This window comes from Melospiza melodia, chromosome 6 (assembly GCF_035770615.1).
Source record: "Melospiza melodia melodia isolate bMelMel2 chromosome 6, bMelMel2.pri, whole genome shotgun sequence".
Classification (NCBI taxonomy): Eukaryota; Metazoa; Chordata; class Aves; order Passeriformes; family Passerellidae; genus Melospiza; species Melospiza melodia.
In genome coordinates this window covers 16,704,730-16,729,500 of record NC_086199.1, presented here as the reverse complement: position 1 = coordinate 16,729,500, position 24,771 = coordinate 16,704,730, and the positions used below count along the sequence as shown (strand labels likewise).

General features: G+C 41.9%; 1 protein-coding gene across 4 annotated transcripts in view; it reads right to left on the bottom strand.

The window, feature by feature from the left end:
* CCDC88C (coiled-coil domain containing 88C) overlaps nt 1–24,163 on the bottom strand; it is a 95,650-nt gene extending 71,487 nt beyond the window's left edge. For all 4 annotated transcript variants that reach the window (XM_063160104.1, XM_063160106.1, XM_063160105.1 and 1 more), the window contains exons 1-3: nt 24,016–24,163; nt 23,812–23,912; nt 16,606–16,714 (exon numbers count right to left, since the gene is read on the bottom strand). In XM_063160104.1, coding sequence (XP_063016174.1) covers nt 16,606–16,714; nt 23,812–23,912; nt 24,016–24,075 — 270 coding nt within the window. In that variant the 5' untranslated portion in view covers nt 24,076–24,163. The remainder of the gene's footprint in view (nt 1–16,605; nt 16,715–23,811; nt 23,913–24,015) is intronic.
* Between the last annotated feature and the right edge of the window lie 608 nt (nt 24,164–24,771).

Sequence of the window (24,771 nt, the reverse complement as noted above, 5' to 3'; positions counted from 1 at the left end):
ACCATGAATTAGTTCAGTGATGAATGGCCCATCAGAAATTGGAGCTCTATGGGAACTGGCTCAGTCACTCACCAAAAGAATGTTACAGTAAAACAAATTCAAACCTATAGTAATAGTCTGCATTTTGAAGCTGTGCATCCAAACTAATGGTCTTACTTCACATTGCTCAGAAAACATGCAGCTCCCACAAATGATAAAGGGATAAATAGATGCTTACTACCTGAAGGAAGCAATTAGAGAAATCCAGCAGTTATAATACAGTATCTTAACACAAGTCTAGGTACTCTGGCACCTCAGTTGCAGTACCCAAATCCACTGTTCCTTGAAGTCTCAGAAAACACAGTTTGTATTTTTAGAACATTAACACACCCAGTAAATACAGGGTGCTAAAATCAGGCATTTTAGTTTGAACCTCCATACGAAGCAATTTGTTTTGACAGTGGAAATATGCAGATGATCTGCTAAACTGAAGATTAACACACGGTAGTAAAGACAAGAATTTCCCCCAAACTAAATTTGTATTCACTGATGTTACTCTCTAAGCAGCAATACAAAAACAGGCACAACTGAAACTAAAAAGAGCATTTGCTGCATTTCAGACTAGTAGATACATGATTCCTTGTGAATTTTGACTGGAAGTCATTCTCACGAGGTAAAGGGAACAGGCCCTTTGAAATCGGCTCAGCACAATGCAGGCAGGAACTAAGCAAACTTCTTCAAACAGCTCTGCCAACATCATTCAGCTCCAAGCCGCAAAACTCCTGCTGTTTCAAACTTAGGGCCTCCTGTGAGCAGACTGCTGATTACACCAGGTTGTATGGCAGGTTTTTGATATGTGCTCAGGACAGAAGAATAAGAATGAAACCTGCCCACTAGTTATGTTAAATACAAGATTTCACACCAGACTGAAAGAAAAGGACACTTTGCCATCTATTCATTCCCTTGCCCTCCATTTAAAGGAAAATTCATTGTAGTACACTGTACACATGCCCTGTTCAGAGTGCATAACTCATGCAAGCATTACTGGACACACTGCTATCACAAAAGATAAGTGGGAGACAGCACCATGCCAACACCTTATCTCCAAACAGAGGAGATATGCTCAGTCAATAAAGCCAGAGTGCTGAAATGCAGGGCTGCAGCACATTTAATGGGGTTCTTTATCCCCAGTTCTGCTTGCACATTACAGAACATTTGGAGCAGACAAGGAACAGGAACTACAACAATTCCACAGGCATCTCTATATTGGTTTTTATGACACCAATCCAGAGGAATCAAACTTGTACAGGTTTCTGTGCAATTTTTCCAGAGGAGCTCCTTGGGTATGACCCCAGGCAAGGAAAGAGCAAAGGCTGCCATAGCAAGCAGCAGCCAGGTCACCGCACACCTCTCTGCACACACCCCACCCCCGGCCATGCCTGCCTGGAGCCATGGGGAAACAGCAAGGGAAGAGGAAGACATAGGGTCTGTAAAAAGCTCTCCCTTGTTCCCATAATACTTGTTTTTTTAATTTATGAATTTGAGCAAAGAGGCCTTTTCTGTCTAATCAAGTGCAACCCCCTTGCTGCCTTGTAATATCACAGCTGTGAGTCTCCTAATTGCATCTTTAGTATGCAAGAGGTAAGAAATGCTCATGAAAAGATGACAGGAAAGGCTTGGCTGCTTGGTCATAAACATGGACACGAGGGTTTTTCCTTAGGGAATGGCCAGTACAGAAATCAGATGTTCAGAATATATTTCTGGCCATATGGTTCAAAGTGATGAATAATGTGCTTCAGAAAAGAAGGATGACAAAAATAATACAGCGTTGCAGTAAAGCACCAAATTAAACAAATAACAGGTGGTGACTAAAAGTGCATTTTTAATGAGCATCTCTTTATGAATGCACATAATACAAAGTGCTTTCCACTGTTTTGTAACACACCACTCCTCATTATGGACTAAAAACATCTCAGTTATATAGAGCCAGATGTATAAACTCTTACTCTTTGGACATTTCATAGAATTTATTTTTGTGAGATTTCACAGCCAAGCAACAGGAACTTTAAATTCTCAACTCTTAATACTCACCAATTCTTTAATTAACACTAACTTTTTTCACTAGGCAATTTTATTAAATGTTGATGTGTGGTTTAATAAACTTTGATATGTTTCCAGTGCATCTGCCTCATCAAGTGTTCTGCTCTTCACATGTATGTAATTGAGGAAGACAGCAGTCCAGTGGTTAATACAGGAGACAATGTTTGAATTCCTGAGTCCAGACAGACATGGACAGATCCACAGCAGTTCTTCAAAGTGAATTACTGCCTTCCCAAGCTCTTCCCAAACCAGTCTGCATAAAATCCAGTGGCCAAGAATGAGACACTACTCCACACCAGGAGGTACTGCTATACCATGGGCTATTAAAACAACTGAGAGAAAGCTAGAGAAAACATTGCAGAGACCAGTTATCCAAGAAAGCAAGACTAGTTTAAATGGCCCATTTCTGCAATGGAGGAAGTCTCAGAAAGAATGCCAGGCAGTTAATGCAGTCAGGAAATGAGAGTTTGTGGTGTTAGAGCTAGAGTCTAATGAAGTATGTGCAGCTAAATCTGTAGCCTGCTTTGTCTCACCAGAAGAGCAATATTATCTCAAGGATTGTGGCAGCAGTTTAAGTGGTTACTCAAGCCTGAATCTTCCTGCATGAAGGAAGGGTCAGTGTTACAGAACATGAAAACAAATGTGCTCCTCCTCTCAAGTGCAGCTGTCTTGTTAATCTCAAAGATGACATATTCCTCATGTATCAGTCACCACTTTAAAGCCCTGATTCATACAAACAGACTTAGGAGCACATGGCAGGTTACTATTTCAGCAGGTTGCTTAAATCTGCAATGCATAATACTCCTTGTAATTCTTAATTGCTTTACTCCTCAAGGGCATACAGCCTATGTTCTGGGAACTGGAACAGACTTGCTCTGAATATCAAAGAAAAATTAATGACTTGTCATTAAAAAGGTGAGAGGTAGTATTTAAACTCTACCCTCTTCTAGCTGGCTCCTTGGAAGGACAATTTTTAAAAATTATTATTTTTCCCTTTTAATAGTTGTTTTGATGATATGCTAAAAAAATAAACAAAAAAGGCCTGCCCCACTCTGCAAACAAATTATTTTAGGTGCCTATGTATTTAATATTGCATTACATTACTCAGTATGGTTGCTCTGTTCAGCACAAACTCTGATGGCTTCCCAAGTGCCAGGAAACCAGTTCATTCATAATTTCTCTGATACAGCAGCAGTAGGTGCCAAATATGTGGAACTCAAAAGGGCCTGTATCACACAGAGAGAAAGATGATTAAACAAACTGGAAGTGCTTAAACTGGCTAACAGTGCAAAAACCTTCCTCTCCCCCCAGTAAGAGCACTGAGCTCATCTCAGTTAACACCAAGAGCCAAATTCTAACTTTTTATTAACACACAGCTTCCCTAAGGCCTTAAGATTTGCATCACAGCTTATAAAAATTTTAAAATCCTTTCCTAATTTAAAACTAACAGAAGGAGTCTAGAATATCCTTCTAGGAGATTCCTTGGAACACCAAGCAAAGCACTGCACTTCCATCATGACATCTGAATGCTGCTTCACATGGACAGGGAGTAATTAAATGACATGCCTTATGCCAGCCAGCCTGATACCAAAAGGACAGATTATTCTGAGATAAACAAACTGAGGATCATGAGTGCTTGTGCAGAGGAGATGCCTTGTTGAAGCAGCTGTCCATGGCTGCAATTCTCAACCACTGTACTTGGGGGAGGAAAATCTGTTCAGTGAGAACTTCCTTTTGTACTGCAAGATGGCAAAGCTGGGGTTTCTAGAGGCAGGTGGGTGTCAGCACTCCAAGGGAACACACACAAACTGAGCTCCCTGTACCTCACTGGGGTCTCTGCTTCCAGGCATGGTCCTTGTGCCCTGCCCCACAGGAGCCCAGCTGGAAAGCCTTTCTGCCCTCCACAGTCACAACACACCCAACAGGCTGAAAACCAGTCCTTAGAACATGGCATTTATCTGACAGAAGGCTTGTGCTGCAAAGTCTTAGAATGAGGGAAGCTGTACATTTCAGTCTGTAGAGATTCATGCTTTAAGGAAGTCAAAGTCACCATCAACACCAGCATATCTACCTGGTAATAAAGAAAAGACTTCAAAGTTAAAATCCAACAAATGGCATTGTATCTCAGATGTCCTCCTTCTCCCAGGTAAATCTATCAATATGTAGAGTACAGATATTCTGGGGTCTTTTCCTCTGACCACTGTTCCATTTAATTTATTTCATCTTCTTAACTTATCTCATCTGAGTCACACAGATGTAATTTAATACCACTTTCTCTCATTTTGTGAAACTACCTCTTTTCTTACAAGCAGCCTGAAATCTTTCATTTGGGGCAAGTTAAACTTGCATCTGATGGCTAAGAAAGTAGAAAAGGGTTTTTTTCAAAAAAATCAGAACCCTAGTTGAAAGTGGAATAAGACAACAATGAAAACAAAATTATTACACTGCATGAAAATAGTTTAAAAATCCCTCCTATAAACTCATACATAATTTTTGTTGCTGTGGAATCAAACAGGTGTTTGAAATACTCAACAAGTGTTACATTTGACACCTCAAACACATCTGAACTGACCAGCATGAAATACTGAACAGTACATTTTTGCAGTTTAATCTCCCTTTCTTTACACTCAAGCACTCTTCCTTGTAACTCCCAGACTAACTTGACAGTACCAGAAAACTCCATTTCTGGAGAGGAAGGAGTTCCAGGTATTTATCTTCAGACCTGTACACTTGTCCCTTTCACAGTTTGTTGGTACCAGGTTAGGCAGGACCCACTCTATCTCAGCAAAGGAAAGACAAAGGCTGCACACATCCCAACAAAAGAACACTGTGGCAGCCAAACACTCCCCACCACAGGCACCAAAGAGGATAAACAGGGAACCAACTGCAAGGTCACAGCACATACCAGCAGTGTGCATTTACTCTTTCTAAAAAAAGCCAACTACCCCAAAAACTAGACACACAAATGCAATGAAGCCCACAGTTCAGAAAGCTAGTCTTTGTTTAAATTTATGGGCAGGGAGGAGCATGTGTGTGAGATTTTATTTTCAGCATGGCTTTGTCTTGGGAATGAAAAACAAGGACTGAGTATTTCCCAGCCTCTGCCTATGCAGATATATCTTTCAGCACCTCTTTACCAGTTACACAAACTACTCAAACTGCAACACTATAAATCAAAAACAAAGAGACACACACCCCCACACAGAACAAAAACAAAAACCCCACACACAGAACAGAAAACCCCCACAACTATAATGACTTAAATCTAGTGTTGACCTGGTAACCTCCTTTGGCACACTAGTCAGACAGCTGCTTTAAAATCCCAGATTCACTGATTCAAAATTATCACACATAGAAAAGCTTATTTAAATCAAATGTGCTGAAGGCCAATCTGCTTCTCACCTCCTTTGCATATTAAATATAGTTGGTAGAATCAACTGAAGTATTTTACTTGAGTTACTGCTGAAGTTTTGAGCTGGGAATTATATGCTACCTATTAACCTACTACAGAAAAAGCAACTCTTCAGGAACTTGTGTTTTAAGCACCATTCAGAGGCATTTAACCAACTAAAAATAAATCACTCTTCACCATTAACTTTCTTAACTTACAAAACACTTAGGGGAATTAAGATTAATGCACCCTGAAGGGAGAGACTTGCATGAGTATCAGTAAGATCAAAGTGGCTTGTGGGTTTGGGGTTTTTTGTTGTTGAAGTTTTTAATGTATTTGGTATTTAAGATTATTCCTTTACAGTCTCAAGAGTTATAACTAAGTAGATATAGAGTTATTGGTAATAAGTATATTTTCCACTTGTTTAAAAGCCTGCTGAAAAGAAGAAGCTTTAAATGAGCTGTCCTTTACAAATGGGTGACAGTACAAGCCTGACTGCAAAGTCTGTATGCTAGAAAAGCACAGCAATTTACTGGGTTATAAAAACAACTGCTTTTTACTCGCTCATGCCAACTCAGCTCTCCCATCTCAGAGTGTCCCTCTTACAGCAGGTTTGGCAGAGCAAAGCCTCCAAAATTAGGTGCCCTGCTAAGCTCTAGATTGAAAAGCAAGCCAGTGTATCTTTGGATACTCAAGCAGCTGCCATAAACACTGCAAAATCTCTAAGTGCTGATCAAGTGTGATACATACCTCTACACTAGTAAAAGCTGCAATATGTCAAGAAGAACCAAAACAAATTGTGATCTGGCAGACAGCACAATACCCAAGGGTTTCAAAACAAAACTGTTTGAAGACCCTGCTATGCAAGATGCTCAGCACCTCTAGTCCATCAAGTCAGTGTCACTTAAAATCAGGTACTATGGCATACAAAGAAAGGACAATTGCAAGTTAACTGAAATGCTTTAGGAAGCAAAAGGCCAAACTGCAGCTGCATCTAAGGGAAGACAAATCTTCAAGCAACAGCAAATGATTCGAAATCTGAATCCCTTCAATTGCACAGAATTTGGATCTAGCAATTCATAAAAAGAGAATGGGCTAAGTGAAAAAAGGGGCATGAAAATCACCTCTCCAATCAAGATTTTGGCTCAGGCTACAAAGGCAATGCATGCTGGAAGAAATGTGAGACAGCTCTACCAAGTTTGAGAATTAGAGCACTCTGGTTTAGTTCCTTCTGCATGACTGGAAGCTGGGAGCTAGCTTAAGTGCCAGAGCACTGAAGTGTAAGCAAGGCTTCTAATAATGGCAGCTTTTGTGGTCCTCTACTACAGAATCATTCCTTCTGCATGTAAAATTGTAAAAATACATCCACATGCTGTTCAGATAAGCAATGCCACGAACTCTGAAAAAAGGAGAAAGCTTTCAATACTGATACACAGCTTTTGAATATTCAGGAAAACACAGAACAAACACACAGAGTGGGGCTTTTCTGGTCTAGTTGTTGGGGGTTTCTTTCACTTTTTAAAATATCAGCATTGAAGAACTGGCCTTAAGACACTTATTACCTTAAAAGGGCAGCTCCTGTAGATGAACTGTTGTTTTGCTTTGAAGTACTACACAGTCTTGAGAGACTCCAACTAACTCAAACAGGTTACTAGTCAAACTAGAAGAGCTTTGACTGTAGGTGTTTTTTGGTGACCGCAGTTTTTGATGGATTTTTTGTTGTTGTTGTTGATTTTTGGTTGGTTGGTTTTGCTTGGGTTTTTTTTATAATTTTTGATTTTATTTTTTTTAATGCTTGCTTGGCTTTGTTTTTTTTTTTTTAAGTGAAGTGTATTTTACTTTTAGAGCAACTGCTTCTTGGGACTGACACTGTTTCTTCAGAAACTTCATCCTGACAAATGACTGTTTTAACAGACTTAGTAGCTCTGCCCATAGTACCAAAAACTTCTAAAAGAAATTCACCTCCTTCCAGTTTCTACCAGTAAATGCTCATGCCTTCCTTGGGACCCCAGTAATTTTGCTTTACTGTAACACAGCTGCTTCAAAAAGAACCAGGCATTAAACTCAGCACCAACCTCCCCTCCCCTATAACACACACTGCACACCTAACAAGTCTTACTGAGATATAATTTTGATGCTCCACTCCCTTGCAAATACTGTTCCAGTGGATACATTGCAATAGGAGCACCAAAAAAACCCCACAAAATCAAAAAAACCAAGACAGCCAAGAACTCTTCAGGTTCCACAGGGAACTTATCTTCTTTTGCTTTTTTGCTTCTTAAACATACAACTTGCTTTGTGTAAGCAAACAACTTACACATTTCTGAAGTCAGTTCATTAATGTAAGGTAAATAAAGGCAAGTTTTTTTAGAGAAAGAGCATCACATACTGTAGTTTTAAAATATTAATAACCCCCTAAATAAATATCTTCCTGTCCTGTGAAAATTATTAAATGGAATTCATACAATACTTTTCTTTTGTGCCAAGACAAGTCTTTCCTACCAGCTCCCAAAGGAGCAGATGTCTATCACTGCTATCTTGATCACCTAACACACACAAATGATGTCATTTTAAGTCTAAAAAACAAATTAAATAAACATCTAGAGACTTTTAATAATGCTAATTACGAAAGAAAACAGACAGTGGCAACTCCACAGGGGCTATTTCTGTCTGCTGAGCAGATTTTAATTTAGGCACTTTTACTGGCCATATGAGGACCCAGCAGAATTTAAACACTTCTCCTTCAACTCCATCTCTTAATCATAATGGAAAACAGAGGCACAAGCTCACATAGCTTATATTCAAACAGCCCATCTGAACAGCTATTTCAAAAAGTCATTCTGCTTACTCAAAACACAACATGCACACACTTTAATTTTCTGCTTTATTTGCTCCTTCAAGTTTGCTCATTTTATAAATCCTTTTCAAAAGCCAACATGTGCAAATGGGAGATGCATGCATGCATGAGGAAGTGACAGCATTTCAATTTCTGTGCATTCATGAGCAGGTGCCTTTCTTAACTTGCATTGGTGTAAAGTCCATGCACCATGTAAAGTAGGAAATATACTCCTCCCTGTGAGCTAGCTTTAGCAAAGAAATTAGCACACTAAAACTCCCTCCTATCCCCAGGTCTGTGACTCTCTGGTCCAGTGACCTGCTCAGCAGGATAAATCCCATCATTCTCAGTCAGAATAGGTGTCTCTGCAACTTTCACACCAATTTCTTGGCCCAAGAGCACTCACATTTGCCAAAATACTGGAGGTCAACATAAACTCAAGCAGACCTCTACAACACAAACCACAAAAGCTTTCAGAAGTAAATAAAACTCTGCTTTAGATCCATCATCTCCCACCCAGTTCTGAAACCCAATACTCCTTGGAAAGGACAGGGAAGCATTGCTTTAAGACATCTCAAATACCTGTCTGAGATGAAAATGAACTGTGGAAGAATTGCTTACAGGTCTAACAAGCCACTAAAAAGAGCAGTATACAGAAAGGTGGAAGTTCATTCCAGAGCTTTGTACCAGCAGCTGAACTAGGATGCTGTTGAGTGGAAAGCCAAGGCCAGCTGAGTTCCAGGCACAGAGACACCTTTGCTTGCTCCACAGATCGCTGCCTGGAACAAGCCTGGACACCAAACCTCAATCTGGAGTCAGAATTCTGTGAAATCCAGGCTGTGGACTGAACCATGGGTATCACAATACAGAATGTGACAATAACCTCAATGAAAGTGACACAGGATTAAGTAACACTTTTACAAGCAGAACATGCCAATAAAATTAGAATATAAATCACTTTCCCTTACTACCTGCCATTAAAAAGGAGAAGTTATTTGCTTTGGGAACTGGTATGCAATTAGGGGACTGTTTGGCAATCATACTTCATACACTTGTGGAATTCATCTTCTCTCTTTAAAGACTTCGTAACGAAAAGTTTTTAATGATATGGAGCTCATTACAGAAACAGGCAATAAAGTAATCTTTAGCTTTTATTTTTTATTTCATAAAATGAACCTCAAAGCTATTTGCAGCTGTAAGTAGCACACAGGCTGCTTTCTAACTTACCCAAAATTGGTAGGCTCTACGAAACTTAATTCACCCCTTTGCAAAATTTCAGCTAACAAAAATAGAACACTTGCCCAAAGTTGAGGCAGCAGAAGTGAACATGGCTGTCTGAACAGCAACTTACATGTCAAACCTAATATCCAAAAATACCTAAGTGGTAGAGGACTGAAATACTCTGTGGCTTTAGCATTGGTAACAACAGCAACAGTCAAGGAGATTAACATCAGGCCTTGGCTTTGGTTAAGGAAAGTCACACACACTCTCACATTACTCTTTTTAAGCCATATAAAGGACACTGTGGGTGTGTTCTGCAGTTCAGACATCCCAAGAATTGCTCTCAATTAACATGTCAGAGGTTAAGTAAATGCTGCTGTGTGGGAACCAAACAGCTATTCCATACTGTAAAATTTTACAGGTCTCCTCCATCTGCCACTGTATGTTAGGACACTGCTCCTCTCTTAGCTCAGTTTCTTCAATTATCTGCACAATACATTCACACCCCTCTAGCCTGTTAGGCAAAACAAAGACACGACTGCAGACATATGTCAGGTTATTCTGCCCTTTCCCATATTCTAGCTCCAGGAGAAAAGTAGTTTCGAAGTCAAACCATTCTCTTCCATCTGTTTGAGGTCAGTATTTCATTCTGCATTCAAATGCACACAGAGCCTCAAGGAAAAAAACAGGTCTCTAAAATCAGTCCTCCCTTGAACTTCCAGATAGAACTCAATCTATCAGCCAAAATGCATCCTGGATCAAACCCAGTAATCTCAATCAGGTGTCCAACAGCATGCTACTAAGTCACTTGGAATGGTGCCTCTCACCAGCCTGGAAACACTTTTAAAACTGACCTCTGCAGAATTTCAACTCTGAAGCAGAAATGTTTGTTTAGTTCTTCTGGAAATGATCAAGACCATTTTCACTAACAAAGCATCAGACAGTCTGGCTGCTAGTGATGAGTCACTTGTCTGTCTCTTTCCCACTGAAATACCTGATAACAGAACCTATACAAAACTATCATGATTTTTGTGATCCTTGTGTTTGTTCCACTGCAGCAGAGCAGTACCCATTTTCAGCTGAACTAAAACAGAGGCTAACATCACTGGTTCAGCATTTCCCAAATGGCAGCAGCAAGGGCAGTCACTCCCTTGCCCTGCACACAGCACTAAGTGAATGCCTTCACAATTCACTGTGGACAGCACCAGTCTTACATGCAACCTTCATGCCGCATGATCATGCTCCAGCAGAAGAGAAAGCCTAACTCAAAATATTTTTGCTACTCCAGAACCAAGAAAGCTTCATTAAGCTAAGTACTGCATAAATACATGTAGACAGTCTGTGCCTGTAGCAAGTTTAAACTAGCTAGAACTCAAATGAACAGAAGCAGAAGCAAACACACAGCTAATAAGGTTCTACTCCAGGTTGTGCCAGTGGCAGAATCTCAAGTCCTGAAAGGCCCAGTGCCTCACTGAAACACAGACCATCCCTACAACAGCACCTTACAAATATTTTTTTGTCACAGGAGTTGATTTATTGTAGACTGGTGAAAAACAGAGGCTTGGTTTATTTATTGTAGACTGGGGAAAAACAGAGGCTTCATGGCTGCTCCCTGTTGTTGCTTTGTGCAGCTGTAACTTCAGGCCACAAGAACATGCACACTGCCTCTGGTAGGTGCAGCAGCACAACTGCCAATGCAGAAAATTTGGAGACTCTATGAACACAGCCCACTCAACTGCACAGAAAAGGGAGAGAACTGCACTTAGGAGTGCATGGCATCAGCAAGGCATCTGAATTAAAAAGGTTCTGTTGAAGCTTTGGATACCTTTGTATGGATATCTTTGTTCATGAGAAAGTTGACACTCAGTTAATAATTTTGGAATTTAAAGCTCAAGATGAAGAAAGGTTGGCCCTAAGCCAAAACAGTTCCTAGGGAATAGGAAAGCAGTCACTCAGGCACAGTACAGCTTAACCCACCAAAGTGACAAAGCTACCAAAAGCAATTCAGTTTCGCCTCATTTCAGCAGGCCACTGCAGGTACAAACTTTCCCCTAAGAACAGAAAAATACTTTTTTGGCTTCAGGGTGTGGGCATTTATGTGCATTTCTAGCATTTTGCTGTTTACTTTGCTAAGGACTAGATCACTAGCCCACTAGAAGCAGCCTGCCTAGTGGGGAAAGATTCCAGCTCAGAAAAGAGGACACTGCTACTTCTAGAACTTTATTTATAGCTTGAGTACAGTTGCAGGTCCCTAGGCTGTGCCCAAATCTGGAGCTCCAAGTTGGAATTTCTCTTTGCAGTTCAGTTAAGGGCTCTAAACCTGACTCAGTGCTTCAAGCACAGAAGTGGGAGGTGTTTACTGATCTGGAAGCTATTGGTATTGCAAGACCTTCACGGATCCACAGGGAAAAACTGCATTTGCCTCACCCTGAAAGCAAATTCCTATCTATTCCAAAGGTTAGAAACAGCCTCAGCAACTCGAGGGCAGCTAACATCCTTTAACACACCTGATAAAAACTCTGCTGCTTGCACTTGTTTTACACAAGTACAGAGCAGTGGAGCAAAAGGAGGCCACGTGTCTGAAGAAATATGCCTTAGAAGTAAGGCATCCTTGCCCTCCATGATCTCTGGGCCCAGCTAAGTGATTTAGGGGGAGACAGCAGGATTTGTGGTAATATAGTCTCTAAAAATTCAGTGAATTGCTTCCCTTTACCCATTCCCCTCACTTTAATGAGAACACTAAGGGTTTTTATGAGTTTCTTACTGAAGTTGCACATGCCACACAGTCACAGCTCTTATCAGAATTGCACCTCAGTACAACTTATTTCTTAAGTAAGAGATATTTCCAACCTTATAGAAACACAAGGTAATCTGCTAGGTATTTAGTAGCCACAACTGCAGGGAATAGAGGCAACAAAACTACAGCCATGTACAACCACACTGTAGCATTTCTTCCAACAGCATTTCTCATCCACATACTCCAGATGTGACCATAATACCCATCCAGGCACAGCCAAGGGATGATCACATTCTTTTCTTTGTCAGCTTCAAGTTTTTCATGTAAATGCAAGGAATTTTTGCTTGAGAGTGCAATATATATATACTGTTGGAGTGATTACTCACATTTTTGAAGGTAAGGAAGCTAGCTGTTTTCAAGAGAGGCCCTTTCATAAAACTTTTTCATTTACTGGTATCAAAGTGATTTTTTGTTCCTTAGAAAAAAAAACACTAAACCCAAAGATTGACACATGAGGAAGCTCAATAAAGCCAGTTCAAGCCTCCCCTGCCACCTGCCTCAGGCTTCTTCCAAAACTCTACAGGTATGAGCACATTATCCCAGCATTGCAGATATCAGGTGCTGCTCTTACATGGAATCTTCAAGTAGCAGCACCTACTGGATTTAAATATTCTCTACAACACAGCAAAGGGAGAGGCTAACACCTTTCTGATTTTCCAGCATTCTTCCATCTTCTTTCAGTTTAAAGACAGACAAGCATTAGAATTCAGAGCAAAAAGTCACACAAACAGCACACTATGAGCAAACTTTCTGCTGTGTTCAGCCTTTTCCAAGATATGGCACCAATTCCAGAAGTTTTATGACCAGCCATTTCTCGAGTGAACCAGTAGTGTAACTGTTATTAAATGCAATTAATGACATTATCTTGAACACTCATAAAATCCCACAGCAAAATGAGTCATATGCTCTGTTTCAAAAGAGGGGCCCTCTCAAGTCAACAAAACCTACAAAGGCACAAATGTTGAGAAAGTTGGAAATGCAAAGATGTTGCATGGTACCACTGATAACATGTATTACATAGCCAACAAATAAATTTTAAAATTACCAAAGCCAGCAACAACCAGTGTTGTCCTCCATTTTAAGAGTCCTGACACTTTTTTTCTTAGTAGCCACCAGCAATGAAGTCTCATGTAGTTGAAAGCTGCAAGATGGCAACTTTTCAGAAAATTGCAAATGAACAAATTCAGTTAGCAAATTTCTAAAATAGAGAGGTTATTCAAACAGAAAAAAGGCCTCTTCGTTGCACCTCCCAAGTTGTGTCTGGTGAAGCACATACAGGGTCTGATCTTGAAAGCTTAAATCAAACCCAAATTCCACCAACAACCTGCTCATATGTATCTCCAGCAGAAACCCACAGCTTATGAGATAAGGAAAGTACCAACACTGTAATACTTGGAGTTGTGCTTCTGGAACAGACCTGTCCTTGTTTTCTGAAGTAGCATTATCTGTATTAATGAGAATTTTGCTTTAATGAAGAGATCAGCGATACAGCTATACAAGAAATCTGATATTAGACACAGACAGACTAGACAATTACATGATCTGAAATGTCAACTACCTTCTGAATAACCAGCATTAATTTTAGTAGGCACTTATGTCACCTTCCTCAGATACTGTTTACAGTACCATGAATTTATGTCACACTCTTGGTTGCTCCTGCCCGGTACAGAGAAGGGCAAGTATTCTTTCATACCTACCAATGTCCTTCAAAAAAGGAGAAGGAAAATGCCACTTCATTCCAGATAATCTGGTCTTCCAAATTCAGCAATTATGCCATAAACTTAACTTTGGTCCATTAAGCAAAGAGGAATGTAAAATGTCAAGGCAAATATCATATTTTTCAGAGCTTTTGTTTCTCTTGAGCAAGCAGAAAATTTGTGTTCCTATTGTTTGTCAGGAACTTCTCCCTCACAGTCTGCAAACATGTTTTCAACCAGTAAGACACTATCCTCACTTAAACTTAGGCTAACATATTTATACTGCTTCATTAAACAGTGCCCATAACTTCAGCCTATTTAAAAAATCTCTACTACTCAGGAGAGAAGTAGCAAAACAACATTTAATTATTAAGAATATTTGATATCCCAAAGCACCTATGTGGTTGTATGTAATAAAAAACCCTAGTAAAACCTACTTAAATCATATACTAAACAACAAGAAAACCTCCAAACATCCAAGAGGGACATGAGTACAGATGTAACGTTATACTCCACATCAATCTCACACAGAGGTCAATTACAGCATAGATGGCCTCAGCTACCCCCAGACGATGGAGAGCTGGAGGCTGCACACACCACATCAAAGGGAATCTCAGATTAGCATCAAGACCTTGGACTTGCCCTGAAGATATGATTGTGTCAAGGAAAAAAGTTTCTTATATAATCTTATTGCCACAAAAAAAGTTATTTTATTGTAAACTTTGTTGTAATTACATCTTCAGGACCAAATACAAAGACTGATGAGCTCTCTCTGACTGCTTTGTTTACATACTGTATATACAGTCCTCAGGCAGCAAGATTCACAGTATTTAATTTCTGGACTACAATAGGAACATCACTGTTACAGCTGCTACTGCAAGCCTCAGCTACTGTTTCCCATTGAAAATTCTGTGTCTTAACCTATTCTACTTGTTACTAGCTTTATTGGATTAGCTCAACAGCTAGGTCAACAAGCAACATAACACATGACTCTGAATCACTTTTTTTTCCTGACTCTGATCGTGTTCCAGGTACTTTTAAAAGAGGTCAGAGTATCAGCTTCAAGAAAGAAGCACAAAAAAAGGAGAAAAAAAAAAAGCTTGTGAATCAAAGCTTCAACACCTGAAGGACCAGACTCTCAGACAGCAAATCTTGTGGGGGCAAGGAGAAAGAAGGTTAGGACCAGTCTCTCTTGTAGACTCCATATACAGTTAAACTTCAGCCTCTAGTTATGACCAAATGGAATTTCCCTTAGAAATCACAAGTCTCAGCAATGACATCACATTGCATCAGCATTTCCAGATCTCAACAAGAGACACAGATCAGTTATCTTCAGAAACACATGATATGCTCTCCTACACCATCTCAAACCTGAGTGAGGTTTTCTAGCAGGCTGCTGGAACTTGCACAGATGAGTCACACAGCCCATCTGACTTTGTCACTTTTCACATGTGCCTCTCCCTCAGACTTCCCTAGGCAAGTCCAGGAGCAGAGTTGTGGCAATCACATGGAAGAGCAGTAGGCATGGAACTTTGGAAGAGAATGGCATGAAAAGGCACTATTCTACATATCTTCTGTATTTTGAAGACAAAACCAATATATAGTCTCTTCTATATACACAGAAAAGATGAAAGGTCCAGGGTAAACACACTGGCATCAGCTCCTACAGTTTAGCTGGCTTGTTCATTGTATGATTGAGACACACAGGAGCAGTTTAACAATCCTAAGTGGTTTTAGCCTGGTTTATATACTGCACAGCGTTCAAATCTGGCAAAAGACTCCTAGAAACAGTAGAACAGTTACTTCCTCAGTAAGAAGTCCAAATACACACAACAGTGAGCATACAGAAATTCTATTTAGAGTAACTGAGTTCATGCTATGGCTCTCCAGCAGTAGCCAACATGCTCATAACTCTGCAAAAGTGCTCAGCTGTCACCAGCCTGGTTTTAGGGGAGCACAGTTACAGTAGAGGAACACTGACAGCTCAAGAATGACACCCAGCAAGTGCAGTGTGAGACTCAGCAGTCATTCCTGCACTTGGCTCTCTTAGAGGACTTCTGAACAAACAGCTGCTTGAACACTAAAGTACAGAGTGTAAGAAGTCTACCTTCAAGCTAAGCAAAGATTTATTGTTCCTATCATTTCAAGATATATATTCTAGTGTTAAAAACATTTCTTCATCAATATTTTATTTTCTAGCAGCCCCTTTAAGAAAAGGTTTCCTGTTTTTAAAATGTCTTATGCCTAGAAACACTAGTTCCATTTCAGTAAACCCCTTCACATACACAACCCTACCACAAAACAGCCCTTTTAGTATATACATCTCCAAATGCTGAGAGTCTTTGAGGACAACAACTTCTTCAAAAAAAAGAGGAAGGCAAGGAAGCAGCCTCTGGCCATGAGGAATAGATGAAGATAACCGTATTGTCATTTTCAGAAGAAAAAGCATGGCTGAAAGTACCTTACACAAACACAATTTCCTCTCCATTTCCTGTAGCAAGCTTCTTTGAGCCCCCAGCCCCTGCACAAGCTAAAACAGGACAGCAGTCACCACAGATTAATGAGCAGAGAGCAGGAATCTCACCTGATAGTAAGTCTTAATGTTTCTGATCAAGATGGTCAGGTTTTGAACCCGAAGATAGGTATCATTATTTACATGCTTGTTGACACGTTGGTTGGTCGGTCGAGGATCTCTATTAAAAAGGAACAAAATAAAATATTAGTAATTAAACTGGTGTTAAGACTTAACACCTCAATAGCATATTTAAGTTTGTTAATTAAATATACTGAATTATACAGGATACATAAGCATTAATTCATGATAGAATAAGCTCATTATCTCTGCACCTATGTGTAAGTTGGAAATATTTCCTGCATGTCACAAAGTACCCTACTGCAACCCACACAGTATTTCAGGTCAGCTTCCCTTCTTACCCATATTTCCCTGAAAAAAGAGCTTATCTAGAGTTTGTGCAAGCTAGATCAAAGCAGTCTCTGATAAGATGGGATTTTCCTTATCCAAATAAAGGCAAGTTTAGGAAATACTATCATGTCTTCCTCAGCTTTGGAGTCTTATGACAAGAAAAGAGTATTAATACTTGATTGGTGATCCCTGTAAAAACTTCAAAGATCAGATGTATCCTAAACAGGAGGGAAAAAAAAATAATGCACTTATTACCCCCATACCATCTTACTAGATCGCTAACATACATGCTATGTTCTTGGTTTGATTTTAAAAACAAATCAAAATTGTACCCAAAGGAATTCTATTTCTAAAATAAAACAGAAAAAAAAAGCTGCAAACTATTTCATACAAATGTACACCTTCAGATCATCTCCATACACTCACGCTATAATTTTGAAACAAAAAAGGAACCCGAAAATCTTTATCTGCCAATAGCACAAATCAAAGATTTGTGTCTGTCCTCTAATAATGACTCTTATCAGCAGACCCCTACACAATCCAAACACCTGCCTCCCAGAGCTCAGCTCTGGCTGGTAATTAAGCCATTCACAGCTCCTCCAGGGCCAACTACTGAACTCAGGCGTTGACAAGGAAATAAAAGAGGAACTGATCCAATATTTATTTTTAAAATATATCTGCCAACATTTACATAAGTATGTCAAAGAGTTTACATAAATATGTTTACTTTTTTTTAAAATGCACAACCAGTCCTGAGCACCTCTTGAGTGAAAGCAGTGCTATGTGAATAAATATGAAAAAAAATACACAGACATTCCAGACATGAGAGAAAACTGCCTTGACAGCAGGTAACATCTGACATGGTATTTATGTACATGCATTGAAGCAGATGTCCAATACTGGCATAAACTAGCAGGACACTACACAGCCTTTCCAGCAGCAAAGGACTTTGTATACACATTTATACTATAATAAACTATGAAAGAAAGAACAAAAAGAGGCAATTGCAACAAGCTTTTGAAGTAAAATCTGTAGTAAGTATTCCATGCTACTGCTGCTCAGACACAGAAGTGCAGAAGCCACACTGGTAACAGTCTGACAGGATGGGTCCTCCTTGAGGGAGAAGAATAAATCCCACCTGGGCCTGAGCCCAGACAGCACCCTGCTCTCAGCGCACTCTGAGCAGATGCTGTGCTCAAAGGAAGCTGGACACAGCTTTTTTAGGCAAGGCCATGACAACAAAGTGGGAAGCTAAAAGGGAAGAAGCACTCAGTAAAGAGAAGCTGGCCAAACAGAAGGGCCGGGCTGCAGTTTTCATTTCCACGTGAAAGCTCATGCAGGCAGCACAGTGCCACGCCACTGGTCACTGTCTGGCAGGGTTCCCAGCTCTGTGGCCAGGAACTGACATCTCTGACTGGCGAGCAGTCACTACTCCACAGTCCTGCCCAACATAATTTTTGTGGGTCAAAAATCCACGAAACAGAAGGCACCAGCCACAGGAAAGCAGAGGCTATTTCTTCAACAGCTGCAGCAGTGGAACTGCAGGACTTGGATGTTTTCAAAGGCACACAAGACACAGAACAGCTACTTCCTGGACAAGACCTGCTCATTCTTGCACAGTGGGGACTCTGTTACAGGAACATAAGCACCAGCAGGACCAGGCCCTCAGGAGCAATTCCAGAGCTTTTATCCTATCATCTTCGTTAAGGGTAATTGATTGCTCCAAGAGCCCTTAATGCCACTGACCTCAGGGTCCTCTTAACCTCCAGCCAAGCTGCAGCACAGCACAGCTCTGGCACTGCTGCCACTTCTTCATCACAAAAAAATGAAAAGCTTTTCTGAAAACAGAATGTAGCTCAAAAACATGTTTTCTGGACATGTTGTATAACCAGCTTCACAAAGCACCCCAGCTTACTTCAGAGAGGACCCTCTGAACAAGATGTGGAAACACAGTGCAGCCTACACTGCAAACTGCCACAGAGCTTATTGTCTGCACAGGAAAATGGAACAATGCCCCTCAACAAGCAAGATCCCATTTCTTCCTTCTGTGCTTGAAGACAATCCTAGGCTAAAGAAGGCAGGGCTGTTGGTACTACACTTTGAACATTATAGCTCTTGCCTGTATGGTGAAATTTGTTCATCAAGAATTTTACAGAAAAACTCTAAGGATCACACTGAAAATTATAGAGAGGGGGTTTTTTGTTGTTGTTTTTTTGGGGTTTTTTTTGGCAACACTAACCAGGCAACCAAAACAAATTCATGTCTGGATTTATCTAAAAAAAATTCCTGAACACCACCTCAGATGCCTTTTCAGTCCTTTGATGTTTGGCCTTTCCCTTACACACAAATATAATGCAAACTACATTTCTTTTTTTGTCAAAACCACCTACTTGTCAAAATCAAAAAAGTTACCTAAATAAGACTGAGACAGCATGACTGAGGTGCGACTTAGGGAAGTACTCCACAAACCAGTAAAAACCCACCCAAGCCAAAGAAACAGAAAAAGTCTCAAACCTCACTATATATCCAAATATTTTAAAGAAGTTGTCTGGTTTGTACATGCCCAAGTCTTCTAGGAACAGAGAGGAAAGGAAGGGTCAGGAGACACAGATCAAGTGACAAATTCAGTGCATGATAATGCAATCCCTTAAGTCATAAAACTAACCAAAAAAAAAGACAATCCAATTCTTACAGTTTCTGACAAGCCATTTTGAGGAGCAAGGGGAAGGCCCCCAAGCCAGGCCCAAGGGTTATGAGATGCCAGAAGGAACTGAGTGGCCCAGCATCCTGTGGCACTTCGCTCTGCAGGCAAGGTAACCAAAAATGCACCACACCAGGGCTAGACTAACTCTTTCCTCTATCAAATGAAATAGTGCTACTAAGGCTGGCAGATTCCTAAATTGCCTAGAAAATGGTGGAAGAATGCACCTCTACACAGCATTCTAGAATTTTAAATTAAGCAGATGCACATCTCTAACACATGTTGTGGTATTTGCGCCATTTGCACAAACCACGAGGAGCGGGCACTCACGATGTGGCTGTTCCTGTCACGTGGTCCAAATTAAAGACAACACATCAACGGTACCACAAACCATGACAGCAACTGAAATGGAGAAACCTATTACTGTGCATTGTTATAACAGGATTTTAACACAAATAGCATTATCAGCAGTATGCCTAACACACATTTCTGTTTGCTAAATGCTTTGACAGTCTATTTTCAATTAGAATAAGCCAAAGTGAAAACACTTATGTGCCTGCATAAACCTCCACGTAATTTCTTACAGGAAGTTTTATTTGGGAAGTTAAATGAGGCAAATATTTGCTTATGCTTGTAGATATCATGCCACAGCTGCAACTGTACCACTGAAGGCAGTCATTGCAGTGCCACCACGTGCTAATTCCATACCAGGAAGTGACATACAGCCATCTGAAAAAAGTTCTTTAAAGTATGTCTGCAGAGAATATCATTAACCTGGTACACATAAATCCATCAGCAACACAAGCTTGAAACACAGCATTTCCACTTTAAAGATTGACATTTTTGTATGCATTCAGCCAGTACTGCAAGTCTGAAAAATCAACGTTGTCCTTCATGCACAATCATGTTGGGATATACACTTGAGCAGGACACAGGCAAAGGAAATAATTCATTTACAACAGAATTATTTGAAAAATCATTTATGTTGTTTTAAAATCTAATAAATTTGGGGTAGCCAAACACTGCTGTCTGACTCTTGCTACTAAATGTATTAATTTAACAGTCAGGTGCCCCTACTGGGAATCAAACAGTGCTCAGCTTTCTTAGAAACAGTCTTGTTTTAGAGATCACTGGTAAGCAAAGGGATCACCAGCCAAGCCAACAGCTGGTGTCCCACTGACTACAGGTTCCCCTTGTGCCATGGCTACATTTGGCAAGCCTGAGCAGAGCACATTTTATTCTGGGCTGCCATTCCCAGGGGCAGCTCATTTCTGAAGAGGACAAAGTCAGGGCACAGCCCTATTTTCACCTCCTGTCACAAAGCCAGCAGGGACCTGGCAGGCTGGAAAAGCAGCAGATAGCTGTCACATATCTCTCTGGTGACACAGCTGCCTTGCTGAGATGAACCCACCACCTAAAAAACGTTGACACTGCAACACAAAGCAGCTGGGATCTTCTCCACCCCAAGCTGCCAGACAGCATTTTGGAAAAACCTGAAGTATTACAGCAGAAATTAGGGGCTGGCTGAACTCCTACAGCCCCCACCATGACTCAAGCAGCTGAAGCCTTACTTTCACTCAGCAATCTCCACTCAACAGGTGTATCTGGATTTCTTCACAGATCCACCTGTCTTCATTGTCTTCTGAATTAAAATCTGCTTTGCTGCAGGGCAGAAATGTTGTATTTTTAGTAATGAATTTCCCAAGAATCTGGCTTTCAAAATCTTCGCTGAAGAAACAGCTTGACTTGCAGCAGAGCACTGCATCACACCTGGTGTTTAGATGCAAGCTCACATGCCCCTGTTATTTCTGTTCCCATAATCAGGCAAACAGAACAAAAAAATTCAAAGTGAAATAACACACGAGTGATGAGCCAGCTGCCCACATGAGTGCCCAGCTCCTTCACTCCACCTCCCCCTACTCTCTACATGTGTGTGCATGCCTGCATCTGTGCTTCCAAGCAATCAACACTATCACAGCATGGCAAATCCAATTCCAGATTTATCAAAGGCCCTCATTAATTGGCTTTTAGCAGGAAGAAACCTCCAGCCAAGCACTGAAATCCATCTTCAGGAACCAGGACTTAAAGTGATGAGGAAGAATTTTTAAAAACACTTTTTTTTTATTCTGAAAGCTTTGTGGGGCAGAAACATGCCTTGCAAGACCTGCCTGACTTACACGTAAGCAGTAATTGCATTGCAATTTGAAAAGTTAAAATCAAGGAAAAGTAAAGGTCAGTCAGCACCCTTCCCAAGCGCCTTGCTAGGTCAGGATACACTGACCTACATAAAACTGCAGTCCTTCCTATATTAAACAATCTTGGCTCTCAGAACAAAGCTCTTGGTTTCCAGCTCTTCAGTCACCATTAGAAGCACTGCTAAAGCTGCCTAAAAGACTCCAACACTTCACTTTCTGAGGCACCACTGCCAGAGATGTTTGTGGGGGAAAACACAAAGAAAGAAGCTTAAAACTCGTAAACATGCCAGGGCACCTCTCACCATCACAGGAGATCAGACAAAATGCCAACTAGTGTCACTGCACTCAGCCAGCCTGTAGGCTCCTCTTCCTTATGTCCAAGAGCTCTTAGCATTGTCTCCTTGTCCCCAGACCATTGTTCAGTTGCTCCCTTGAGTTTAACAAACAAGAGTTTACCAACTCTTAACTCCTTAGACATAGTTCAACAGCCAATTACAAATATTTAAGTTTGCACACACCACCTAATAAAACTCTCCTGACAATGCCACAGTCATTCAAAAGCCACATTACTTCACAAATTCATGATTAACTACAACTTGGTTAATTTTTTGTTTTGAAATGAGACGACTATTGCACATATAATAATATAAACATATTAGATAACAGTGCTGTTTAGTTGAATCTACAGCCAACTCAGCTGCTGCTCTTTGATAGTTACGTTGGTCATCTCTGTGCCAAACACAATGGTCAGGAATCAAAATTTAACTTCTCACATCTTGGAAAGCTACAAGCCTAGACCTAAACGTTCATACTTGAGGCTCTAATTCGCAGAAAATAATCATTTTAGAGTATAAGTGTTCCTTTAAAAATTCTGGAAATTATGCCTTCTCTTTACAAGAGGCTTCTATCCCTGCTAGTTTACACCACTAGTTTGTTATCTCCGTGTGCTGGCTGATCTGGGCTCTGTTCTGATTAAGGATTTTCACCAGCTTCACTGTTTAAGCTTCAGTTCACAATTTTCACTCCTGGTAACATCAAATCAAAAGAAAATTTTATTACCTTCTCATGCGGAGCAGCCAGGTACCAGAAGATAACAAAATTTCTCAATCTGACTGGGTGAGGCACTGATTGTCAGATTTAATGTTATTTCTCAAGATTTTAAAGGATTCTAACACGAATTCTTCATTTAAATGCTTGGAGTAGCACTGGAAACCACTGGCCGAGCTTCAATTGATTTCAGTCACTTAAGAGAGCACACTGCCAAAACTGAGTGACTCCCAAGCTCTCCTCCCCTGAAAGCCAGACACTTGTCCCTACAAACTCTCTCTCAGATGTATTTCAGAATATTTAAAATCAAATACAGTAAAAACAGTCAGGCTCAGCATGCAGCACAGTAGATCAGCAACAGGAAAGGATGTGGTTAAAAAGAGCACAAGTCCTAACGGCAATTCAATTCAGGGTGTCAGGGTATTTTCAGCACCCCATCTTTTAACCAGTTTCTAAGTCTCCTAAACACATGGCCTTACAGTGCCGCCGGAAAGAGGCAGCACTAAAAGGTTTTTCTAAATTATGTATTTAGTATCGAAGTTTACACAAGAGCAGACAAAGTTCAGATGAAACCCTCCCAGTAAAGCTTTATTTTATACTGTACTTTCATTTCCTTCTTTTTACTGCCACACACCTTCCACTGTAACACTGACTAAGATAACTAGGAGGGGAAAAAAAAGGAAAAGAATACGAAAACCGCACACATACCAAGCAAAAAAGATTAAAAAAAACAAGTTAAAGAACCCTGGACCTGGATTAGTTCAGAGCTTTTTTCCCCCGCACTGTTTTCTGTTAATTTCAAAGAGCAGCCACAATAAAAAGCGCTCGGGCCCCAGGCCGCCCCCGCGCCTGAGGACAGCCCGGGGCCGGAGCCCGGCACCCGCGGCGCTGCCCCTCGCGTCTGCTGCCCCCGGCCCCACTCACATCTGCAACATGATCTTGTTCAGGACCACGCCATCCACCAGGTCCATGTAGACGCCGAGGTTGTCCTGATCCTCGCTCCCCAGGTCCCCGAAGGTTTTCACCTGCCGGAGGAAGGACAGCAGGGTTGGGGGATGGCGGCCGGACGCAGCCACCCCCGGCAGGACAGGGCTGCCCCCTCGCTCCCCGCCGCCCCGCTCTGCTCACCCATGTCACCAAGGGGCTCTGCAGGAAGAGCTCCAGGAGCTCGGAGACGGTCACGTCCATGTCGCCGGGGCTCGGGGGGCGGTGGGAGGCTGCGGGCGCGGGGCTGGCTCACTCGGGAGACAAAGGCGCGGAGCCCATGGCCCGCCGCCCCGCTGCCCGCCGGGCGCTGCCTACAGGGCAAACAATGCGCGGCTCATCGCTCCCCCGCGCCGCGCCGGGGGCACACGCGGGGCCGCTCACCGCGGTCCCTCCTCCCGACGGCAACAGGCCGGTCTTCCCCGCCGAGCTCGCCCCGCAGCTGCAGAAGAGATTCCCCAGGCAAGAGCGAGCCACGCCGGGAAAGGAGAGACCTCAACCCCCCAGCCGCCACGGCGAATGCCCGAGGGCCGAGAGCAAAGGCACGGAGCCCCGCCGGGACAGCTCCGAGCAGCCCCGCAGCGGCTCCGCTCCGCTCCAGCCACCCCGGTACCTGTGGCGGGGCGCGCCCGTGCCCCGGCAATTAGACCCGGGCGGCGGCGGCGGCGTGACAGGCAGCGGCTGCGGCCAATGGGAGGGGCGGAGGGGCCCGGCGCCGGCCAATGGGCGGCAGCCCCGGGCGGCCGCGGGGGCGGGCCGCGGTGTGGGGTCGGGGCATCGCCCGCACGCGGCAGCGAGAGCGGCCGCGGCCTCTGCCCGCCCGGCGGGGGCGGCCCCGGGGGCGGCCGCGCCTCATTCCCGCTGTAACCGGAGTGATGCGCGGCCTCGCCAGCAAACTCT